The 23,521-nt window shown below is 41.2% G+C and overlaps 1 protein-coding gene across 1 annotated transcript in view; it reads right to left on the bottom strand.

Annotated features, from left to right (window-relative positions):
- Window positions 1-23,521, bottom strand: part of LOC138746717 (vesicle-fusing ATPase-like) — a 119,897-nt gene that overhangs the window by 6,241 nt on the left and 90,135 nt on the right. Inside the window, exon 16 of the mRNA XM_069905043.1 lies at window positions 20,862-20,975. Coding sequence (XP_069761144.1) covers window positions 20,862-20,975 — 114 coding nt within the window. The remainder of the gene's footprint in view (window positions 1-20,861; window positions 20,976-23,521) is intronic.

Genomic DNA, 23,521 nt, shown 5'->3' with positions numbered 1-23,521 from the left:
ACAGCATGGTAACGGGCTCTTCTGGCTTACAAACTTGTGCCACCCAATTAACCTACAACCCCTGCATATTTTTGATGGGTGGGAAGAAACCAGAACACCCAGAGGAAATCCACGCAGACACGGGGGAGAAAGTACCAACTCCTTAGAGACAGCGCTGGAATTTGCACTTGGGTCACTGGCACTGTAACATCATGGTACAAACTGCTATTCTAATTGTACCACCCCTTTTGTAAAAGAGGGAGTACAAAAGGTCATCAACCTCCTGGAATGATGGATTGTTATACGAGGACTGACTAATCAAATTGGGCCAGACCACTGGAGGTTGGAAAGGCAATGCCCTCAAAATGTACCAAGTCCTTACATTGTGTATGGAAGGATAATGATTACTCAACCGGTTACGCAACAGAAGAGGTGTCTCAAAATAACAATTGAGCTACTTATGACCCAGGAGATGAAAGGAAGGTCTTCACACAGCCTTCTTGGATACCAAAAGAATCAATGGGTGGTATGAAATGCTGGAAGACCGAGCAGGTCTCGCAGCATCCTTAGGAGGTAAAAATATTACCTATCTTTTGGGCCTGAGCTCTTTTTCAAGGTTCGTTTCACCTTGAAGTGTAATAAAAGATCAGCCACGATCCAACTGAATGTCTGAAGCACCAGAAGCCATCACAGATACAGAGTTCTGTTCTTCTAACTTAGTGAACAAGTTGCTGTAATTTTAAAATCACATTTCAACTTGTTTGCCTGATTGACAACATACACATCTCCTCACATCTTTCTGGTGTTGGATTTAGCTGTGGCAGTGTAATAGACAATACCAAAAGATTCAAGGTCAAAGAGATCGATGTAATGATTCAGTCAGGATCAAGGACATTTTGTGAATAAGTCTATTGAACAGCAGAAAATGTGAAATGGAAAATGATGGCCAACCTGCTCACCCCTCGAGTCTGAACTATTAGGTTAAGGCAAACACATGGTTTTATATTAAAAACAATGCTGGTGAAACTCAGCAGGTCAAACAGTGTCCTTTATATACCGGTAGCAAAGATAGATACATAACCAACATTTCAGGCTTGAGCGCTTCCTCAAGGTGTGAACAAACTCGCCCGAATCCAGGTGCCTGCCTGCCTCCATTTTGCTCATTGGTTATGTATCTCTCATTTTACTGTATAAAAAGGACCTGCTGATCTCCTGCTTTTCCTTCAACCATGGTGTTAGCAGACTTTCGTTTTACTTCTTTTATATCAAATTTTGATTTTTAAACCTGTGCTTTGGCCACCATGTGCATCAAATGTCTGCATCTAGCCAGAAAAATGCAAACTATGGGTTTTGTTCCCAAAACAAACCAAAACAAAATGCACAGAAGAATCTTTTCTCAATTACTACATGTCTGGTAATGTTGCGTTGGGTATGACATGTATACACCTCAATATATCGTACTGTATTTGGTATGAAGGCTTTAAAACAAACTTTCCTGCTTTTATTCCAACAAGGCTCTGCAAAGGTGGATGGGATTGGAAACATTGCAGAGCTTAGCATCTCAACAACCTGCAATCATTAATATTCAAATGTATTCTGCTACACATGTTTATGAATTTATGGTAATTTCTGCAGCAGGAAAACTGATCTTGAAGAACCTTGCATTTCACCATAAAGGGCTCACCTCAAGGTGTTCTGCTTTAAGCAAAGTTTTCTAAAATCAAATAAGATTTGTAAAGATAAATCAAAATTAAAATTTGGAATTGCTGATCAATGCTACTGGCATTGTATACCATGGTTTAGTTTTTTTTAAAATTGTTTTGTGTGAGTGGCAAATACCAGCAAATTTACACAGGGAAGAGTCTAATGTAACCTTTGCATCTACTCACAAAGACCTGGACCAGGGTTCTGCATGCATATTTGTACAGGGGCAGACATTTTATGCTAGGTCCCAATGGAAATTTTCCCTTGGATTATTTGCGAAAACATTGCATTAGTAGATATGGTTATATCGACAGTGATGGCAAATTGGATCCTAGAATTGAAAATGGCGCTGTTATTTTGTGAATCAAGATGCCCTCCCACTCTATCATATTTCCGAGACAACTGCCAGAAAGGACATCTGTGGATGCCTCCTGAGGACTAAAGCGAGATGTTACTCGGTGGTGTAGTCTGCCCATAAAAGTATTCACAAGTAGTAAAAACAATGCTGGAGAAACTCAGTAGTCAAATGGTATAGTTTATATGGCAAAGGTAAAGATTCATAACCAACATTTTGAGCTTAAGCCCTTCATCAAGGTATGGAGAAAATGTGGGTAGGTGCCTGAACAAAATGGCGTGGGAATGGGAGGAACACAGACCGAAAGGCAGGAGGAAAGAGGTGGATGAGGGAGGGCACACAAGCAAACAAGGGGAGATGGCTCTGTGAATGGTGAGGGAAGGGGGTGGAGAGCTGGAGAAAAGACAGAGAGGAATGGAGAAGAAAGGAAGAATGGGGAGTAGACTAGTAGAAATTGGAGAAGACAACGTTAATGCCAACTGGCCGGAGGGTGCTGAAAATTGGGTGTTTCCCCTTCAATTTATTGGTGGTCTTGGTTTGCCATGGTCAGACATGACACCATGGGAGGGAGGCACAGAATTGAAATGGTTAGCCATTGGACTCACAAGAACTGTTTCTTGTGAGAAATGCAAAATTCTCAGAAGTGGGTGCAATAAGACAAAGGATCAGGAACCTATGAACTAGACAACCAATTGAGACCCTAGAAATATTTTTGGCAAGCAAGTTATTCCAAAGCCGTAACAAATCAAATACAAATCTGAAGTAGGCCTGTGGGAAGATGCCAACAGAGGTTGGCTTCTGTTTATATCCAAGGATTCAGCTGATAGTACTTGCTGCAAATATGTTCCTGTATAGTTAGAAATGACACAAGATAGAAAATAAACAATTCTTTAGTTCAAGATGTTCAACTTTTTGCTAATTATAATTGGCATCAATGAAAAATTCCATCAGGAAACATAGCGTAATTTTAGCTTGAAAGCATTAGTTCAGGAAACTTTACAAATTGATGACCAAAGTCAAATAATATTTTGTTGTTTTAAGAAACCGAAACCCATAGATTAATCAATGAGGTCACATCTCACTGCTTGTATTCTGGAGCTGAAAATTGTGTTCTAACATGGCTGTGGCTGTGGCTGAGGCTACATGTATGAAAGCTATTGGCAACAAATATCGATACAGAAGAACAAACTCTGGAATTTTTAATGCAGCTTTCTCCCAAATTTTCCTAATTGCTTTTCTCTTTCCTTGAAGACATTAACTCTAACTAAGCGACATTCTGAAGCTTTCAATCAACTTTTAGCTGTCAGATACGAGGGCATTTAAATATGGATATACATTACAGGAACAGGCCCTTCCGGAGTGTGGGAGGAAACTGCTGCAGACACAAGGAGAATGTACAAACTCCTTACAGACAGTGGCAGATTCCAACCCCGGTCGCTGGCATTGTCACAACGTCGCACTAACCATACTGCATTCTTGCAGTATGGAAAGCAGGCACCAATACAACATGACTTTTTAATGGCCAGTGATTTAAAAAAAAACAAAGCTAAAGGGTGAAGAGTGAAATGAACATACATTAATGAAAAATCAGAATATCTAACAGACACTGGGTGTATGAGAGAAGAAAACAAAGAAAATATTAATTGCCTTATTGTGTTTTCATGTTAAAACCTGGCTATAAAGTCACAACATGAGTGCTTTAAGCGAACTTTCCAGCCAGACCCCAACTGGACAACACATTGAAGCAGAACTTCCCACTACTCCTGTGTGGCTGTAGCAAGCAAGAATTTTAGTATATCTATACATTTTTTTTCCTTTGGCTTGGCTTCGCGGATGAAGATTTATGGAGGGGGTAAAAGTCCACATCAGCTGCAGGCTCGTTTGTGGCTGACAAGTCCGATGCGGGACAGGCAGACACGGTTGCAGCGGTTGCAGGGGAAAATTGGTTGGTTGGGGTTGGGTGTTGGGTTTTTCCTCCTTTGTCTTTTGTCAGTGAGGTGGGCTCTGCGGTCTTCTTCAAAGGAGGTTGCTGCCCGCCAAACTGTGAGGCACCAAGATGCACGGTTTGAGGCGATATCAGCCCACTGGCGGTGGTCAATGTGGCAGGCACCAAGAGATTTCTTTAGGCAGTCCTTGTACCTCTTCTTTGGTGCACCTCTGTCACGGTGGCCAGTGGAGAGCTCGCCATATAACATGATCTTGGGAAGGCGATGGTCCTCCATTCTGGAGACGTGATCTACCCAGTGCAGTTGGATCTTCAGCAGCGTGGATTCGATGCTGTCGGCCTCTGCCATCTCGAGTACTTTGATGTTAAGGATGAAGTCGCTCCAATGAATGTTGAAGATGGAGCGGAGACGACGCTGGTGGAAGCGTTCTAGGAGCCGTAGGTGATGCCGGTAGAGGACCCATGATTCGGAGCCGAACAGGAGTGTGGGTATGACAACGGCTCTGTATACGCTTATCTTTGTGAGGTTTTTCAGTTGGTTGTTTTTCCAGACTTTTTTGTGTAGTCTTCCAAAGGCGCTATTTGCCTTGGCGAGTCTGTTGTCTATCTCGTTGTCGATCCTTGCATCTGATGAAATGGTGCAGCCGAGATAGGTAAATTGGTTGACCATTTTGAGTTTTGTGTGCCCGATGGAGATGTGGTGGGGGGGGCTGGTAGTCATGGTGGGGAGCTGGCTGTTAGAGGACCTCAGTTTTCTTCAGGCTGACTTCCAGGCCAAACATTTTGGCAGTTTCCGCAAAACAGGATGTCAAGCGCTGAAGAGCTGGCTCTGAATGGGCAACTAAAGCGGCATCGTCTGCAAAGAGTAGTTCACGGACAAGTTGCTCTTGTGTCTTGGTGTGAGCTTGCATGCGCCTCAGATTGAAGTGACTGCCATCCGTGTGGTACCGGACGTAAACAGCGTCTTCATTGTTGAGGTCTTTCATGGCTAACATTTCATGGCTATACATTATACTTACGTATATGGCAATTTCCTCTGACCACCTCTATGCCTGTCCCTTACCCAAGAGGTTTACTAGATCCATTGAGTAGCAGAGTCCTTGGACTTTTTCTTATTTGATCAGTTCTGTTTGCCAGATAAAGCACCATCTCAGTCTCATGGGGCACAGGTCATTCGTTTTCTCCATGGAGGACGCACTGTACTATTTCTCCATCTCAACCATCCTTTGACATGTCTAAGCTAGACCATCAATTACCGCTGAATTTCAAGTTGCTTTTCCTGGGCTCCCCTTCAATTTTTTGAGAAAAGAAATTGGCTTGAAACCAAAGAGAAAAAGTCTGCATGAAACTGTTGAATACAAAAGGGATGATCAAGCTTTGCAAAATATGAATGTACTTTAAATCATATTTTCAATTTGAGCAGCTGACTAATTCACTTTGCAACATTAAATTCAGAGATAATTATTTGCAGTAAATTTGCTTAATAAACAAATCAAAAACAATTTACCTCTTGAAAACAATTAAAAATGTAATTAATTTCAGCTGGCTGAAACCATCTGAGTTCTGTTTCATTACAAAGGGCATGAAATTAAAAGAATTGTAAATCTCATGGCTAGTAATGTACACAAGAAAATTTTATTATTAAATATAAGGAATTATAAAGCATGCACGAATAGAAGATTAAAAAAAATAGCTAACAATTTTTAAGGTACTGAGGGCTTGATAAGTAAAGCCAAAAACTCACATGTACTTTGGAATTTGTAAAGCACTCCAGCCAAAACAACAATTTAATGAAGAATGACTCAGGACTGCTGTTTGACTTAACAATTAGACTTGGCCCATCTGTATCCTGCAGTGGTTAGACTGTGTATCTTACACTAAGCACCTCGTCTCAAATCAACCAAAAGTGCTCTCTGAGTAAGTTTTAAGGGGTTTACTCTCAATACATATAGATAGTCTTAATTATACAAATGAATAATCACATTTATGAAGGGAAGCAAATTTTCACCATTAACATATGAATAAAAAGTGTTCCACCTAAGGTCATGAATGTGAGTCAAGAACTTAAATTGTTTTAAAGGAACCAGAGCAGTGCCTTTTTGTTAATTTTGTTAAACCATCATCGATAAATCTTTCCTACTTCGCTGTGCCTAAAATATTTTAAGAAAGTAATTATTTGTATCTATCCCTCTAACCATCTATATATAAGCGAGAGAGAGAGAATCCAAAAATCACATCAGGATAATGTCATTGACACAACCCTTCCCTTTTCACTCTCCCACACAGCTATATTTGATGTTCAACCATTAGTGCAGCCAAGGTGATTTGATGGAACAAAGGTTTTTTTTGTCTGTCACCTTTTTGAGGTGTACAAAATCATCTGGGAAATAAATAAGGTATTCAGCCTTTTCCCCCGAGAAGGGGAGCCTAAAAGGTCTGGTGTAGGTTTAAGGCAAGGAGGAAAATTCTTTCAAGGCAACTTTTCTCTCTACCCGCCCACCCCGCACTGACACACACACACAGCATTGAGCGTATGGAACGAGCTGCCAGAGGAAGGAGTAAAGGTGGGTACAATTATGACTCCAGGGAGCAGTGGACCAGTGCAGGGCACCAGAAAGAACACCTCACATTGAAAAGCAGCAGAGCAGCAGAGAAGGCAACCCTAAAGAACGGTGTCTATAGTGGCAGTCGAACAAGGGGCCCAGTGACTGACGGCTCCACACAGGCTACTGCTGCTGACCATCAGGGGAGCCACACACGGGCTATAGGAGACTGGCTCGTGGGAACCAGGTATCGGAAGCGGTATTCGAGAGGGTTCTGAAGGGAAGAAGGGCTTCCGAAGAGCCTTGGGCACTGAAGGCTTCCAAATCGTATCAGAGGTTTGGATTTGGAGTTGCTGATGGATCGAACAGGAGTCTGTGCAGCTGCAGAGGCTGCAGGAAGGACTGGATGTGGATCCATGGACACCCTGACTCAGAATGGACTCTCTTCTACTTCTTTCCTTTGTACTTTAAGAGGCGCCAGTGACAGAATGCAATTTCGTGTAATATTACATGTTCTTTACTATTACATGACAAAGAAATCTTAGATCTTAAATTTGAAAACGGATAGGAAAGGTTCAGAGAGACGCAGATGCTGCAATCTTGAGCAGACAAATAATGCTAGAAGTTCCTACAATTCTTTATCTGCTCAATGTTTTGAGAGATATGGACCAGGCACAAGCAAATAGCTTAGATGGGCAACTTTGTCAGCATGAAGCAGTTGGGCCGAAAGGCCTGTTTCTGTGTGTATGACTCTACTTGTTTCACAATTGTCCTGTATTGGGTGCACTGCCCAAATCCAATTAACTTCTTATTGCTTGTGAAGTTGGGGAGCGTCAATTTGGTAAAAAATGGGGCAGAGCCAAAGAAAGACTTTGCTGTAGCTCCAACGACAATGGTGAACTTCATTATTGATGAATTTTTTAACTGAGAGGTTGTTTGCCAACCTTCACTGTTGAATATGTGCAGGTATATCACCTCTCCAAATGGGGGAAGCGGGCAGGCAACAAAAAAAATTGGAACTATTTTAATTGATGGGTGGACAGCATTATTTTGGTAATCAACTGTCTCATCAGGGAGGAATATCAGACAGGAAGAATATAAGGCAGTCTTCCTGAAATATGCCTGTTTAAGTGAAACCAAGATCGAATGGAATGATTGCATACACTCAGGATAGATTCTGAAATGGAAAGTGCCTGAATAACGAGAGAAGCACAATAGCTGTAGGTGCTTTGATTGTAGTAAACACACCAAAATGCTGGAGGAACCCAGTGGGTATATTCAGTATCTATAGAAGACTTTCAGGCCTGAGGTCTTCAAGAGAAAACCAGAAAGTCTTAGAATTCAAACAATTGGGGAGGAATCCAGACCAACAAAAGGTGCTAATTGGATGTGATAAGGAACTAGGTGGAATTTATCATGTCTGTGCAAAAGGAGATGGAATGGAGAGACGCGTGGGAAGTAAGAGGGTGGGTTAACAAAAGCCAGAGGTCTCCTTTGTTAAATACGTGGGAATAAGTGTATTAATTAATGTAGGATTGAGTTAGGACATGGTAAAGGGACCAGAGACAATATTGGTGAGGGGCAGAGAATTCAGAGAGAACTTGAGGAAAGTTAGGCAGGGTAGATGATTAAGGAGAGGCTTGCGGGTTGGCTAGATTGTTGGGGTAATTGTTGAGCAGATGATAATCCATTAAAGACGGGCTTTCAGAAGGAAATCTCAGGAATGACCTGTGTCTGTGATCCATCTGGTTTGGGTTGGAGATGAAACAGTTGCAGCTCGAGAAACCTGGTATCTATTTATAAGTTGGTGATGGATGCAAAAAAGCTTCTTGAAACTTCTGCTTAATACAACCAGGAATGAACTGCATGAAAATGCAGAAAAAAACCTTGTTTTCCAAAATTCAAGCAATCAGTAGTTTCAAGCAACCAGCAAAAAAAAAATCACAGAAAATATATAGGTAAAAAATATAAAAGTTTAAAATTGGTTCTCCTCACCAGTAGTTTGCCATTCACACAACACACAATCTCAAGCAACCTACCAATCCCCATAGGTTCTGGATACTAGGGGCTTTTACTGTATTTCAATTGGAATTATTGATCCAGGATGCAGCTGACATGACATGAATTAAATGATGGCTGTAACTTTTAGCCTAAAGCTGCTTTTGTCTGTTCTCTAACCATTTATAGATTCAGAGAATTTACAGAAAATGAGCCCTTTCAGCCCATCATGTTTGTTCTGGGGAAGAAAGAGCCAAGCAACCTAACCCTACTCTTCAGTTGTTAATGTTTTTGTCTCCATTATCATAGATTTGTAGAGAGATACAGGATGGAAATGTGTCCTTTGGCTCACCAAATCCATCAACCATCCACCTGTCCAGTGTTAATGCCAATTTTAATCACCCCACATTCTCCCACAGGTTCGACCACGAGAAGCAATTTATAGTGATCAATCTTTGGGATGTGAAACAGGAGAAGCTGAAGGAAGCCTGCATAGTCACAGGGAGAGTGTGTACTGAATTACAGACTACAAGCACGTGACCCCAGGAGCAGGGAGATGAGATCTTCCATTAAATCTTCCATTAAATCCTCATATCCCTGTCAATTCTTCCACTAATGATTTTACATAGTTCCCCTTCTTACATCTTCATCCAGAAGTGCCTGTGCACTCTTCCAATACATCTGAATTTTTCTTTTTTGTTTCCCAAGATGGAACCCCAATTTATGGTGGTTGCCTCATCAGAAATGAAACTAGTAGTTATTTTAATTTGGATAGGTTGACCATGCAGCAATACACCAGAACTCCTAATAAACTGTTATATTAAATTGTTGAATGCAAAAATGTGCCAATTTTCTTGTGAAGAGATTGGTCAAGGCAAATTGCAGCCAGCACACCTGAAAAATGCACGAAGCTGCATTTGTTATCCATCATTCAATCACTCCATAACACAATAAAGGCCCTGGTATCTGGCACCTATGAGGATTGGTAGATGCCAGATCAGTGAATTTTCTGGTTGCATGATTGGCAAACTGACGGCGAGGCACGCTACTTTTAAACTGCATTTTTACCTATTTATTTTCTGCAACTTCTTTTGCTTAAGGCTGCACATTGCTTGAATTCTGTAAATAACCCTGAAATCACTGAATAAAAGCATTATGATCAATATCTTGATGCCAGTTCAGTGTCACTGTATGTCAAATCATGGTTCAGTTGTTACAATTCATTTTCTGTGAACTCCAACTACTCTGAGAGACAGATAAAAGTACAGGACACAAAATGAATTAGAACTAATGGTTGGCTGCCCCAGCAAGTTGCAAAGCCAGATGCAATAGGGAAGGGGTGGAGGTACCACAAGACTCGCACCACCAGGTTCAGGGACAGCTGCTCCCCCTCCACCATCGGACTCCTCAACAGCAATCTCAATCGGGGACTCATTTAAGGACTTTTACTTGTGCACTTCATTGATTTTCTTTTGCTCTCTCTGCATTGCACAGTTGTTTACATTCATGATCTTTTTAGTTCTTTTATTTGTTTACATTATGTACAGTTTATTTTTTGCACTACCAATTGGTGGTAATTCTGCTGCACCCGAAGGAAAAAGGAATTTCAGAGTTGTACGTACTCTGACAATAAATCTGAAAAGCCGAGGCAAAGATTTGAGAACAAATTTACACTGATTACAATTGCATCTTTTTTTCGCTATGTCTAAACAACTCTCAAAGAGTAAAAATGCTATTCTATAAAAGCACAATATCCATTCCACATTAACATTTGGCACATAATAACTGAATAATGGATCAAACATTTTGCTGCTTGTTTTTATATCCTTGGATCATAAAAACATCTATCCATTCCTCATTCTGGGACCTTCGTCATTAGGACTTGTTTCAGATTTTAATGCTTTCAGCTAATGGAAAATAGCATTCCAGAGTGACAGATATAGCCACCAGCAAAATAAAAAATACACTTTCTGACTAATAAACATTAAATCCCAGGCCTGAAACATGACCTAACTCACTATGGGTTACCTTCTACCTGAAATCAACATCAGCGTACAGAACCAAAAAGATACAACACTTATCGTGGTAGATGCTTCGCTGCACCATGTCAGGTTTGCCTCACAGAACATAGCTCTGCTCATTCCCACTGAACATTAGAGTCTGCCACAGTTCACAATTGGGCCTCCCATTCAACTCCTGCTTTCTTCTTGATTTGTTTTCACTAACACTGAACTGGCATCAAGATATTGATCATAATGCTTTTATTCAGGGCAAGGCTTCAGAATAATTTTGGTTCCCTTTTCCCAAAACCATTAAAGTTGAAAATTCTCATTAAATTCATCCACAGCTCACTGTTTTCAATACTTACAATATAGTCCAGTGTACCTTCCTGAACACGCCACTCCTTCAACTGGAGCAAATTCCTTCCTTCCTCTGCTCGGAAAGATATTGCCACCATAAACCCCACTTCCAAGCTCAAATCTAAGCATCCCAATCTCACCCCCTCGGAATGGCTTGCCCTCCAATCTCTCAACTCACACCTGCAGACAAGGTTGGTGCAGTGGCGGTCTGGCGCACTGACATTTATCTGGCCAAAGCCAACTCTCGGGCACCTATGTACTCACCATAATGTCATCATGTGGAATGACCTCTTGTAAACCCTTATTGCCTCTATTGGTTACTTAAAAGTTATTTAATCAGACATTTTCTATTTCTCTCAATACTTTCTTTCCAAACTGAAAATTTTCACATGAGGGTGATTACAAAAGTAAAACAGAAAGTATGAAAATATTGAACACATTAGGGAGAGAGAAACACAGTTCATGCTTCAGGTTGATGACCCAATGGAAAGAGAATCCATGTTTCAGGTCAGAGACACTATCAGATGTGGTGAGAAGGTCCTGTTTGAAATAGACGAATGTTCAAATTTCATTTCTCTACCAAGAGATGTTGCCATTTTTTTGCTACTGATTCCAGCATCTCATTCTTCCAAATGGGCACTTGAGAGAAAGGTAATTCTTTAAATGTTTAGTTGACATGTTTGATCTGTTCAAAATGAAACACCTGACAAGGTGCAGATTAAAACTTTGATCTCTGTTGAATAAACCAATGAGGCAAGAGCCTTGCAATTGGTTTTAACTTATACAGAAGTAGTTTTAATCACATCAGCTCTCCTGACAAAAGAAACAAAATCTAGGGAGAGGCATAATCAGTCTCAAATGCAACACACTGTGCAATCCTGGATCTATTGGTAGACACATAAAAGGCTTGTTATCTTACTCATAAGAGGCAGTCCAGAACAGGTCCCCATGACTGAGATGATGCCACATAGCTGAGTACCATGCAATGTTGAAACACAGAACTGCTGGAATAACTCAGCTGGTCTTGCAGCGTCCATAGGAGGTAAAGATATATTACCGGCATTTCAGGCCTGAGCCCTTCCTCAAAGTATGAGGGAAAAAAACAGGTGTCTGAATTCTAGGCTGGGGAAAGATTGGGAAGGGAGGAGTCCAGACCAGCAGACAAAAGGTGTTAACTGGACATGAGGAAATGTGAGAATTGATTTTGGCTCTGTGAAAGGAGACATACAGAAATGGAAAGACAGAGAAAGAGAGAGGCACAGAGTTAGAGGAGACAGAAGATTGGAGGAGGTTTGGGGGGGGGGGTGGGGAAAAGAGAAAACAGAAACCAGAGAAGTTGATATTAATGCCATCTGGTTGGAGGGTGCCCAGACGGAAAGTGAGATGTTCCTCCAATTTGCGGGTAGTCTCATTCTGGAGAGGAATTGAAACAGGCGGCCATTGGGAGATCCACGCTCTTGTGGTGGACAGAACCAAAGTGCTCAACAATGAGATCTCCCAGTTTGCGTCTAGATTCTCTGATGTAGAGGAGGCCACAACGGGAGCACCGGATGAAGTAGGTGATCCCTGCAGAATCACAAATTAAATGTTGCTTCACTTAGAAGGACTCTTTGAGGCTCTGAATGGTGGTAAAAGTGCAAAGGTATTTTATTCCCTTATATCACATTATATCCCATGTTCAAGGGGAGATGGATGTATACTTAAAGGAGAAAATACAGGACATGTTAGAAAGAGGCTTACACGGAACATAAATTATTTGATTCAAATGACTGCCAGCTCCATTTTTGGATGATATTTTAATGATACCACATTTCCATCAAATGGGTATAGCTACTCTCCTTCTCCTCCATCACACCAGTGTAAAATACGACATGCTAATTATTAACATATTAGTTAAATGTTTCTGCAAAATTTAAACCATTTGAACATTTCAGTTCAGTCATGAATTTCCAGACATATTTTATTGGACTGGGCAGGATCCCAGCAGCAGTCAGTACTTGTAGGCCCTTGCCCTGTGAAGTATTTCTTACAATGTGTACCAACTCTGCTCCTAGCCCTCAGCTATGGAATTAAAATCCAAAAAAAAGTAATCTAGATAAATGGCTTTATTCCCTGGGGAGATGTCTTGTCACTACAGGTCCTTGTTCGTGTGCATGTTGGAACAAAGATGGAAGGAACAAACAGGAATCTACATAACCACAATTAATCTTAATACATACCTGAGTCTCAATTAAAGATGATATAGATACCTATCCCCAAAGCCTAGGTTTTTTCTTGAATCCTCACCTATCCTATCTTATTCCATATACGCAATGGTGAAAGCAGATAGGACACAGATTAAATGCATTAAAAAAATGCAGCTTAGAGCTGCTGTCATTTTACATGAGTTTGGAATGTTTACATTACAGAACTGCTCAAAAACCCAGAATAATTTAAATTTTTTGATGACCATGATATAAAAGGAGAGAACAGCTGCAGTTATTTATTTCCTTCCTTGGCCTTCCATTTCTGCATCACACCTCAGCACAGGAAATATTTTTGTGACAATGTACTGCTTGTACAAGAACGTGTCAGTTCTTAACTAAACCAAGTGTGTGCCAAATACCGTCAAGTGCCACTGGGAGCCCTGTGGTAACATAGTCCTCATTGGCTTGACTCAATATCAAAGCAGAACAATTGCTTTGCTATCTCCTCAAAATTACCATGGCAGTCAGAATTTTAATCTTCCTTCATTCAAGCAAAGACATCTCCAAGGAAGTACAAACGGAAAAACTGTGTGTAAGAAATGAAGGCGGCAATGCAGCTGAACTCATTTAAATCTGGCATCATCAGGATTTCATTTAGCACCTCGTTTTACACAATAAATATATGAGAGTCATTCTGTTGGACATAGAGGCAGGCAAACTTGGAGAAGGAGCGAGCCACTTCCCCTTAAGATGCCTGCTGCTCTGACTGTAATTTCAACTCTGCATTCTTGCCTACCTGCTGTAACCTTCCACTCTGTTGCTTTATTTATCCACCTTTGCCATAAAAAAACTTTTGAAGGGCAGTGATGCCCTTCTCAACACAACCTCCAGCTATCATTCCCTCCCTCCCACAACCCCTTCAGGTGCAGCCCTGATTTACATTGCGCAGAGAATGGAATGGGAAAGGCTACCCCCAAGCAACATGGGCTGGCCCCATCTCAAAGTTGGCCAACTCAAGCCTACTCAAGCTTTGATTATGACCAGGCTCAATCTACCCTGGCCTCAACCCCTTTTCAATGCCCATTCACCATGACCCTCAATTTCTTGATCTTTCAAATATTTATCCATCTCCATCTTAAATCATATCTAATTATCTGTCTTCCATTGCCCTTCATTCCAGAGATTCACTACCCTCTATGCATTTCAGATTTAAATGGCCAGTCCTTTATTTTGGAGAGATCTCCACTTGTTTGTAACTCTCCCATTTAACATCAGGATCTGTCATTCATTTTCTCTTGGTTACTCCTCCTTTGCTCTTGCCATCCTTCCCTTAGCAACTTGACACAAACCTTTAACATTTTCCAGAGATGACCAAGAAATTACTAACCCAAAACTTTAACCTCATTCTCTCCATATGTCCACTGTCTGGCCCCAGCACAATTTTTTAAAATTTCAGCTTTATAACATCTGGCAGTATTTTATATTGTGTCCATACGAGGCCAATTCAACACCAAATTACTAATGGTGAGCCTGTAAGCTGTGTGTCTGCAACACTCTCTGCACAGACTAATCAATGCAATTTTTGCAGGCAGTAACAAAAGTAGAGGCACAAAAATCTTTAAAAAAAAACACATTAAACTTCTTTGTATAATTAAATCTTCTATACAGAGTTGGGTAAGGCATGGACTCCTCCAGAAATGGTACTTGCAATTTGTGTCAATGAAACTTACGGATTGTTAACCAAAGGGAATACAGAGCAAAATCTGATGTATGGAGTTAAAGCACAGGTTGCACTGAATGGTGGAACAGATTACATACTTTCATATGACATTGAAGCCTTTTTTGGCCCCTTAAATCAACCAAGCTTTCTTGGAAATGACTCCAATGCAAGGACTTAAATAGACCAATCATGTATGCAGTACTCTCAATGCGGTACTACCAATGCACCAGTTAAAACAACTAATGTGTTCAATTCCCCTTGTAATAAAGGCCAACCTTTCAGTTACCTTCTAAATGACCTAATGCTTGTCAGCTTTGTGTTTCCTGTTTATTGACAGCCATTCCAGAAGAACGGCGCTGTGTACTCTCTGTCCATTTCAGACCACAAGAGACAGCAGGGGGAGAAGGCCATTTGACCCCTCGGATCTGCTCCGCCATTCAATTAAATTCATTCAATTCAAGCACTTTCCTGAACTTGTAGCATTTGCATTGATTACCTTAAAATGATGTTTTGGATGTGATGGGGCCCTCTCAACCCTAATGGACTCATGATCCTAAAGACCTACAACTCTCAGTGTCTGGTTCTGAACATCTTATCCAGTAGAAATGTATCTAAGCTCCAAGAATTTTGTACATTTATTTGTTCTTCAAAGTAAATTTATTACACTCTTCTGAAAGAATTCTTCTGGAAATTGAGTGTTATGTAGATAAAAGGCTGTTCAGCGCCATTCTGAAATGCAATGTCTCTTCATGCTTCCACGAAAGAGTCAACATTAACTGATGTTCTGGTGACCTAATCTTTGGATTGTAGTTGCCATACGTTGCATGGTTTCTCATTTGTTCTGAAGATTATATCTGCTCTGGTAGGAAGTTTGTTACTGGGAAGGGAGAAGCAACATTGCTGGAGAATGGAGGGCTATGGTCCAGGTACAGGTCAGTGGGATGAGGCACCATAATAGCTTAACACAATTAAATGAGTTGAAGGGTCTGTTTCTGTGCTCTAATGTTCTATGATTCCAGGAAACCATTAGACACATTTGTGCAAATGTTATGCATTCATGTGCCAGCAAAGTATATTCTTGCCAAGAGGAGGTAGGAGACTGATTTCCATAGTTTACTTTAACCATGACTAACCAAAATATACAAAAAGGTGTGTTCATAATCAAAACGTTGAATAGATCTTACATAAAAGGAAAAGAGCTGAGTTTTCATAATTGCATACAGATCAAAAAGCATCCTGTATTGGGGGAGTGTGGCTCTAAATAAAGAGATACAAGGTAACATTAAATAACCCGCCCTACTTGTTCTTTGACTTCATCCTCCTGCAGGCTTGTAGCGATGACTGCATGATCAAAAAAACCTAATCTTTCACTGCTTAAACATATAGGTCGAGAATTAGCATGAGATGTCAAATGCACATGGGATTGTTATCCATGAAACTTTAACAAAATTTAGTATCTGCGCAAGAATTAACATGACAGAAAAAGTGGGAAAGATAAATAAGTATAGAATGTCTGTCGTAGATTTGGAAAAAACTCCAAATAATCATTCATGGCACACCATCTGATAGATAGTGGTACCCTTGTGTGAAGCACAAAGCAACAGAAAGCAACAGAAGTGATCCAAGGCACCGTGTGGAATTTTTTCCCCATGCAATCAGGCAAGACCATGAGCTCAGAGGAGTTTTCTGCAGTACATTTATGTGCTTGTTTGACATGGTTTCCTGAAGACCAGCATCCAGCTTTTATATCATTAGTATTAACCTGTCAGCACAACAGCGTATTCTCACACCCACCTGCCTCCCTCCCACAATCTATCAGTAAGCTTAAATGCTGGGAGACACCTGCAGTCCACATTACAAGATATCGATTAGCTAACACACAGCACAACTGATAAATAAAAAAATGATGACCACTGATTTGTTCTCATCAGTTTCCAAAATAAGGCATTAGCTCCATATTGTTATCTTACAGGATAAAGGGACCTGTTTCTCAGTGAAAAGCCTGAGGCACAATGCAGCTCAGCCAGTTTGGAGAGCATCGGGGAACTGGTACCTCTTTACAGGTGCTGTGTAGTAATCTGAAGAGGGAAAACTCAAAACAGAATCCACCAACATTTTAATGTCAAAATGTTAGAGCAGAGTCAAACTTTAATTATTTGATTATTATTGTAAATCCTATCCAGGACATTGCAAGTGGTTGGCCAAAATACATAGTCTATCATAGTTAACGAGTTGATATCAATTGATCATGGTAAACGTTCTAAAAGTGACTTGAGTGGATGCACAAAAATGCTCATGTTTTGCCTTTGTATTCTAATCACCCACTCCCCCCATGTGACTCACCTTCCTCCACGTGACCCCTTTGTTTTCCTTGGCTCTCTCTCCCCGTTTGTCTGGCATGTGCCATTCCTCTGCCTCAGTCCATCATGTTTCACCTTTGCCTGGTTTGGCATTCCGGTTTGGGGCCAATGTCTCACCCCTCCCTTGCTGTTCTGCACTAACTTTCCTCCGTTCTGATGAATCCCCCACCTACACTGAGTTCCTCAGTTTGGCTTCAGATTTCAGCATCTGCATTCTCCTGTGTAACTCTGCAGCTTGGCTGGATTGGGAGGTAAAATAAATGAGTTACCAGAAACTTTAAATACTCATGTTTCCCTGAGGGCAGGGGAGGTTGGAACAAGAAGGCATAAGTTAAGGGTAAAGGGGCAAAACTTTAGGTGAAATATTAAAGGATGCTTTTTCACTCAGAGAGTGGTGGCAGAATGGAATGATCTTCCAAAATAGATAGTTGCGGCAGGGTCCCTTCTGTCATTTAAGAGAAGGTTGGTTGTGTACATGGATGTGAGGGGTTGGAGGGTTATGGGCGGAGAGCAGGAGGGGGAAGCTAGTGGAGTTGTTCAAGTGAACCGGCGTGGACTTGAAGGGCTGACGTGGTCTGTTTCCACACCATAAACAGTTATATGGTTTTTTTAAAAATTAGACATATAGCATGGTAACAGGCCCTTCCAGCCCACATGCCTGTGCCACCCAATTGACCTATAACCCCGGTTTGAAGGGTGGGAAGAAACCACACCCAGAGGAAACAGATATGCAGATATGGGGAAGAACATACAAGCTCCTTACAGACAAGAGTGGGATTTGAACCCAAGTCGTTAGCACCATAATAGCTAAGCTAACCGTGCCAAAAACAATCAAATATAATGTAAACCCACCCTCCCACATTAGCAAGTAGAAGGGCATAATTATATGCATTATTATTAATGAACTAATAGGAGACGGGATCCCAAAAAGAGCAGCCTGTCCAAGTAGTTTTGCTCAGAAGGAAATGACATCAAAGAAAAGGCTTCTCCTTTCTTTGTTCTCTCCAAGCCTTCGTTTAGTCTGGTTGCTATGGCTGTGTGAATAAATGTATTAAGGACAATGCTTGTGCTTGCCTTATGATACCATGGGGTGGCACTTGATGAGACTTGAGTTTTCCCCACATTAATTACCTACTTAATGGACACTAATACTTCAAAATATCATTCTGTAACCACGGAATCATTCCATCAGAGATCATTGCATGTATATCTATGATGCAAAGTTGGAGCTTAAAGTATGCAAAAGAATTTCTATTCATTCATACGACATAGGCAATCTATTGGATTTCCCTCTCCCCAGATAAGCAGCTATCGTGGTCTTTAAGAACCTATGAAATAGGAGCAACAGGAAATCATTTCCCTCTTAGAATGTGCTTTGCAAATCACTAGGATCATAGATACTCTGGTACCTTTTTCATATTTGTAAATAGATATTCCCCGACATATGTCTGAGTTCCATACTGACTGACTGGTTGAAATGGACGCAAGTCAGAAGTTCATTAGCATGGCAAATAGAAGGCGTAAATCCAAGTCATTTTCAATTCCAAATCGAGCTTCTTCCTCGGCTTCTTGCCAGATCTATCAGTGGGGATGGGTTTTTCCCCTTGCTCACTATCCCCTGCTGGTGAGCTTACCGAATGGTAACTGAGAGATGGTCACTATTGTATGCACGCAGCCGTTATATTTTTTGGTCCTATGTATGGTTGGTCGCAAGTCGGTGAGAGGAAGTAATTCCCATTGCTTTACCGTCCAGATATCTATCGATTGGATTATTAAACATACATAAAATATACAAAGGTAGAGAAGGAGAGATACAAGAAACTGCTGAGGCTATAATCCTGAGCAAACACTGAGAAGCGGGAGGGTCACATCGCTGGTAGAAATGGAGAGTCAATGTTTCAGGTCAGGACTGTTTTTCAAAAGTAGGAAGGAGAGAGAACAGAGAGTTGTAAATGTTCAGGAAATAAATTTTATTTAATCGGCCAAACCCTTACATCTGCTCATTTTACAGATTAAACTTATCAATCCTCTCCATGTGTCGTGCATCACTAAGAGATCACATCTCATCCTTCAGAGTACAAGCTGATCTTAATTTAGAACAGTCATTCTCAACTTTTTTTGGCTATAGCCCCTCTTAAGATCTGCTCAGTTTACAGGCCCCTGTATATTCCTTAAAAAAGTACTAAACTCATCCTATCCCGGAACCCTCTTTTTTTTTTTATTTCACGCCTGTCTCAGAGTCTCTTAAATGCCCCTAATGTTTCAGCTCTCACCACCATCCCTGGCAAGGCATTCTAGGCACCCACAACTCTGTGTTAAAAAAAAAAAATCCCCGATGTCTCCCCAAACTTCCCTCCCCTCATTTTGTACATGTCCTCTGGTGTTTGCTATTCCTGGCCTGGGAGACAGTTGCTGGTTACCCACCCTATCTATGCCTCTCATAATCTTATTGATCTCTATCAAGTCCTTCTATGCTTTAAAGAAACATCTTCCCTGTGAAGCAGTCGAGTTTGGCTGCTTTCTTCTGTACTCTCTCCTACCAACTACAAAAAACACAAAAATATTTTATAATTTCAGTCTGTGCACCCTCCCCACCTAACACACGCCGTGGCTCCTAGGAAGGCCATATAACCACTGTTGAAAATAGCTACTATGGAGGACATGCCCTTCATTTTCCAGTAAGTAAAAACACAAATGCTGGAGGAACTCAGCAGGTGTAGCAGCCTCCATTGGAGGAAAAGATCCAAGCCAATCTCATACATTTATGCTACAAAGTTGTTACATCCCTCCCCTGGTCTGCAGAGCAAAAGCAGTTTTCCTGGTGCGATTGCACTAAATGAACTTTGTGAAGAATATAGCTTGACAGTGATGGGTAGGGGTTTCCTGAATTTTACCCCAACAATGGAGGAATAGCAATGATAGCAGGCAGGCATCAAATCGGATAAGTTACCGTGGGAGGGAAGCACGGTCATCAAGGTATTCTCCATCCAGCAAAAAGTCTTTGCTATGGTTCAACTAATGCTTGATGAAGAAAAACACATCAGTTGCATTTCTGATGGTTTGCCATGCCTGCAGAAAATCCACCAAATTTTTATCATCACCGTCTTGATCAGATGTGGGAAAGCAAGCCACGAGGAGGACACATACTGACAGACAAGTGCGATGAGCAAACAGGGAATGATTGATATTATTGTCAACATGAACATCTGTAGACACCGTGATTGAAGTAAAACCAATGCTGGAGAAATTCAGCATTGACCTGCTGAGTTTATCCAGCTTTGCGTTTGTAATTGAGACTAATAATTATGCATTGTAAAGATAATTGGCCGGCGTACTGGGAGAACTCCTGCTCGCATCACAGTACTTGTAATTAATGCAGCTAGTTCTGTTTCTGGACGATGATTTAATTTTAAAAAGCTTTTATTTACAACACACTGGCCACTAAAACCTGAGAGGAAACTGAGCATCCAGGAAAATCCCACAGGAGGAACGTACGGACAGTGCTGGATGGCGCTGTAATAGCATTGCGCTGACTGCTATGCTAACAATAATCCCTGGGATGTTGATGGTGGGGAACTTTGTGATAATATGTGGGATACCCTGTTAGAAAACATCATTGTCTGGCACTTGTGTTACTTAATGAAGCAATCTCAAACAGAATAGCTGTTAGACTTCACAACCTTTGAAGTCAAAGGAAAGGTTCAAACCTACCTGCAATGACATTTCAATAATCATCGTTAGTTTTTTGATGCCAATCCACACTGGGTTTCCCTTTACATGTTGTGTGATTCTGGCTCGTTCCTGATCGTCGAACCTGCCGAGAAGCTAGAAAGAACAATGTTGTCATTTTTCTTAAAAAGCAATTAACAATTTTCCCCCTCACCTGGTCTCCTCTTCTTTCTCTTCCAGGGTTTGGTCACTCATTGAGGAACAATTCCACAAAAGAGCTCTTTCTGGAGAGTTATTCGACTGAATAAGAGCTTTCCGGGTGAGCTTCCCAAGAGGTTAGTATGCAGAATTTGCAAGCCTGTCACTTTCACCTCCCTATTTAAAGTGCAGGGCAACCAAAGTCACCACTCTATTCAGTACTGACCGGAAAGCTGTTGGCCAACTGCAGCATCCAAGGGATGAACAAGCCAAATTTGGACTTAAACAACCAATACAATTATCAAGGATCTTTAAAAGTACCACATCCAGTACACACAATAATTCATTAGGAGTAGGCCACAATTAAAAATAATAATTATTTGGCTTCTGAAATAATAAATGTACTGTGTACCACCGTTGAGCAACAATGGTATTGTTATGCAAGTACACAAACGAGTTAACTGGGAAATCTCTCCAGCTGCAATCATACAGCAGATAAATAGGTTCAAAATGACTTACAAATCTAGTTCATTTAAAGTATTTGTCTAAACCTACATTAAATATATTTCAAAGGAATAAATTATCAAGACTTTCTACCATTTCATTCAACTAGTTGTGACACATTAGACTGATTAAATTTTGATTATAAAGATCCAAGATTCCTCAAGTATTTTTTAACCAATGATCTGAAAGGTAAAGATTCCATTATTGACATGTAATACTACATTTAAAATGTAACATACATGAAAATCTTTTCCTGTAAGGCAACTAGAGAGTTGGCACTTTGTTCAGTGTCCCTCACAGAAACCTAGGCAGTCTCCCCTCCAAGTACTGACTTAGCTTTTGAGATCTTAGGTGTATTCAGGCTATTAATCAAAGTACCCTAATTTCTGCAAAAGGAAATTGGTGCTTCCTATTCACCAGTTTTCTCAATTTTACACACCTCAATTAAAACTTCCTCATTTTTCCCCCTAATAAAATAACCCCAATCCAGAGAGTCTCTCATAGCCACAATTCCCCAGGCTACAACATCCATATACAACACCACTGCATCCTATCCTATGCAATTCCATCTTTTATGTCGGGTGCTGAACAAGTCACAGTTAGTGTACAGTGCACAAAACAACGCGTACACAGTGCAAGGCTTCTTCCCTTCTGTGCCAAGCTTCAGCCAATTGGAACAAATATCACCAATAAATTCTGCTCTTCTGTGGGAAACATGCACTTACAATCCCCGGTTCTACACAGTTCTTAGTACCTGGACGTTCTTCATGTGTACCCTTTCCATAGCTTCCTAAATGTGAAATCTCACAATTCCCTGGATACCAGCCACCACTTGGTGCCCATGTAATCAGTCTATTTTTATCCTGCTGAAGACTACAATTTCCTTTTTTAAAACCGTCAACCATGATGATAATTCTTGGGCTCATCTATAAATGAGAATTATGCTACATCTAAAGATCACCATCAGAACCTGCAAACATCATAATTTGGCTTTTTTCTGTAACAGAGATCCAACCCCTCTACTAATAGTTGTGTTTACCTTGTGGAAGAACCCTTCTCACTGTACCAAGTCCAATGTGACAAATGCATATATTAAAAATAAATAAATCCAAAAAATTGTTACATGTTCGACTGCAGCACCAAGTTCTGTGCAGATGTACACTGTGCAATAATTATGGCAATAAATTCATTATTGTTCAAATTAGCCACATATTGATCATCTATATAACCTCCTCACAGAATTCAGTCAAGTTAGTCAATCAAATACAATAAATTCCAGTTTATATGATATTTTAAGTATCTGGAATTCTCATACTAGCAGCAAACAACTTTTCAAAGTTCAAACAAGTGAATTTTATTTCAAGTGCATTATATGTGAAAATCTTTTCTTTGCATTTGTCCACAAGGATAGTACAGCTCCATGCTGATTTAGCAGCATTCCCTTTGTAGATCGGGCATTGCATGTGATGGTGAACACATTAGCCGCTTTAGGTGTCCCGATGAAGATTACCCGCCTGCAGGCACGGCTAGCGGAGTTCAGCTGGCACATTGAGGTGGCCACGGAATGGACGGCTTTCTGGCACCTCAACGTGCCAGCTGACTGCTAGCCATCTAGCAGCGAAAGCCGGCTACTCGGGACAGCAGTCTGACAGCTCGCCTCCCCGCTGCCTGACAGCCCCCTCCGCGGGACTGCAGGGGTAGGATGGCTGGCGGGGGAGTACGGCGCTGGGGCGGCCACTACGGGCCTGGCGGAGCACGGGACTGAGGCGGCCGGGGGGACACGACTGAGGCGGCTGGGGGGTAAATTGCTGGGCTGGGGTGGCCGGGGGAGGGGAGTACAGGGCTGGGGCGGCCATCTCTGAGAATCCTGACATCAAAAGCTCTCACCTTTGGAATTTAGCGGATTTTGTGTGCATGCATAAGCCCCGTAGTCCCCCTGCCGGCCACCCCAGCCCCGTAGTCCCATGCCAGGGGACTGCCAGGCAGTGGGTAGGATAGGT

The sequence above is a fragment of the Narcine bancroftii genome, chromosome 12 (assembly GCF_036971445.1).
Source record: "Narcine bancroftii isolate sNarBan1 chromosome 12, sNarBan1.hap1, whole genome shotgun sequence".
NCBI classification, from domain to species: Eukaryota; Metazoa; Chordata; class Chondrichthyes; order Torpediniformes; family Narcinidae; genus Narcine; species Narcine bancroftii.
Note: the sequence above shows the minus strand (reverse complement) of the source record. Positions and strands in the feature narration are given on the sequence as shown.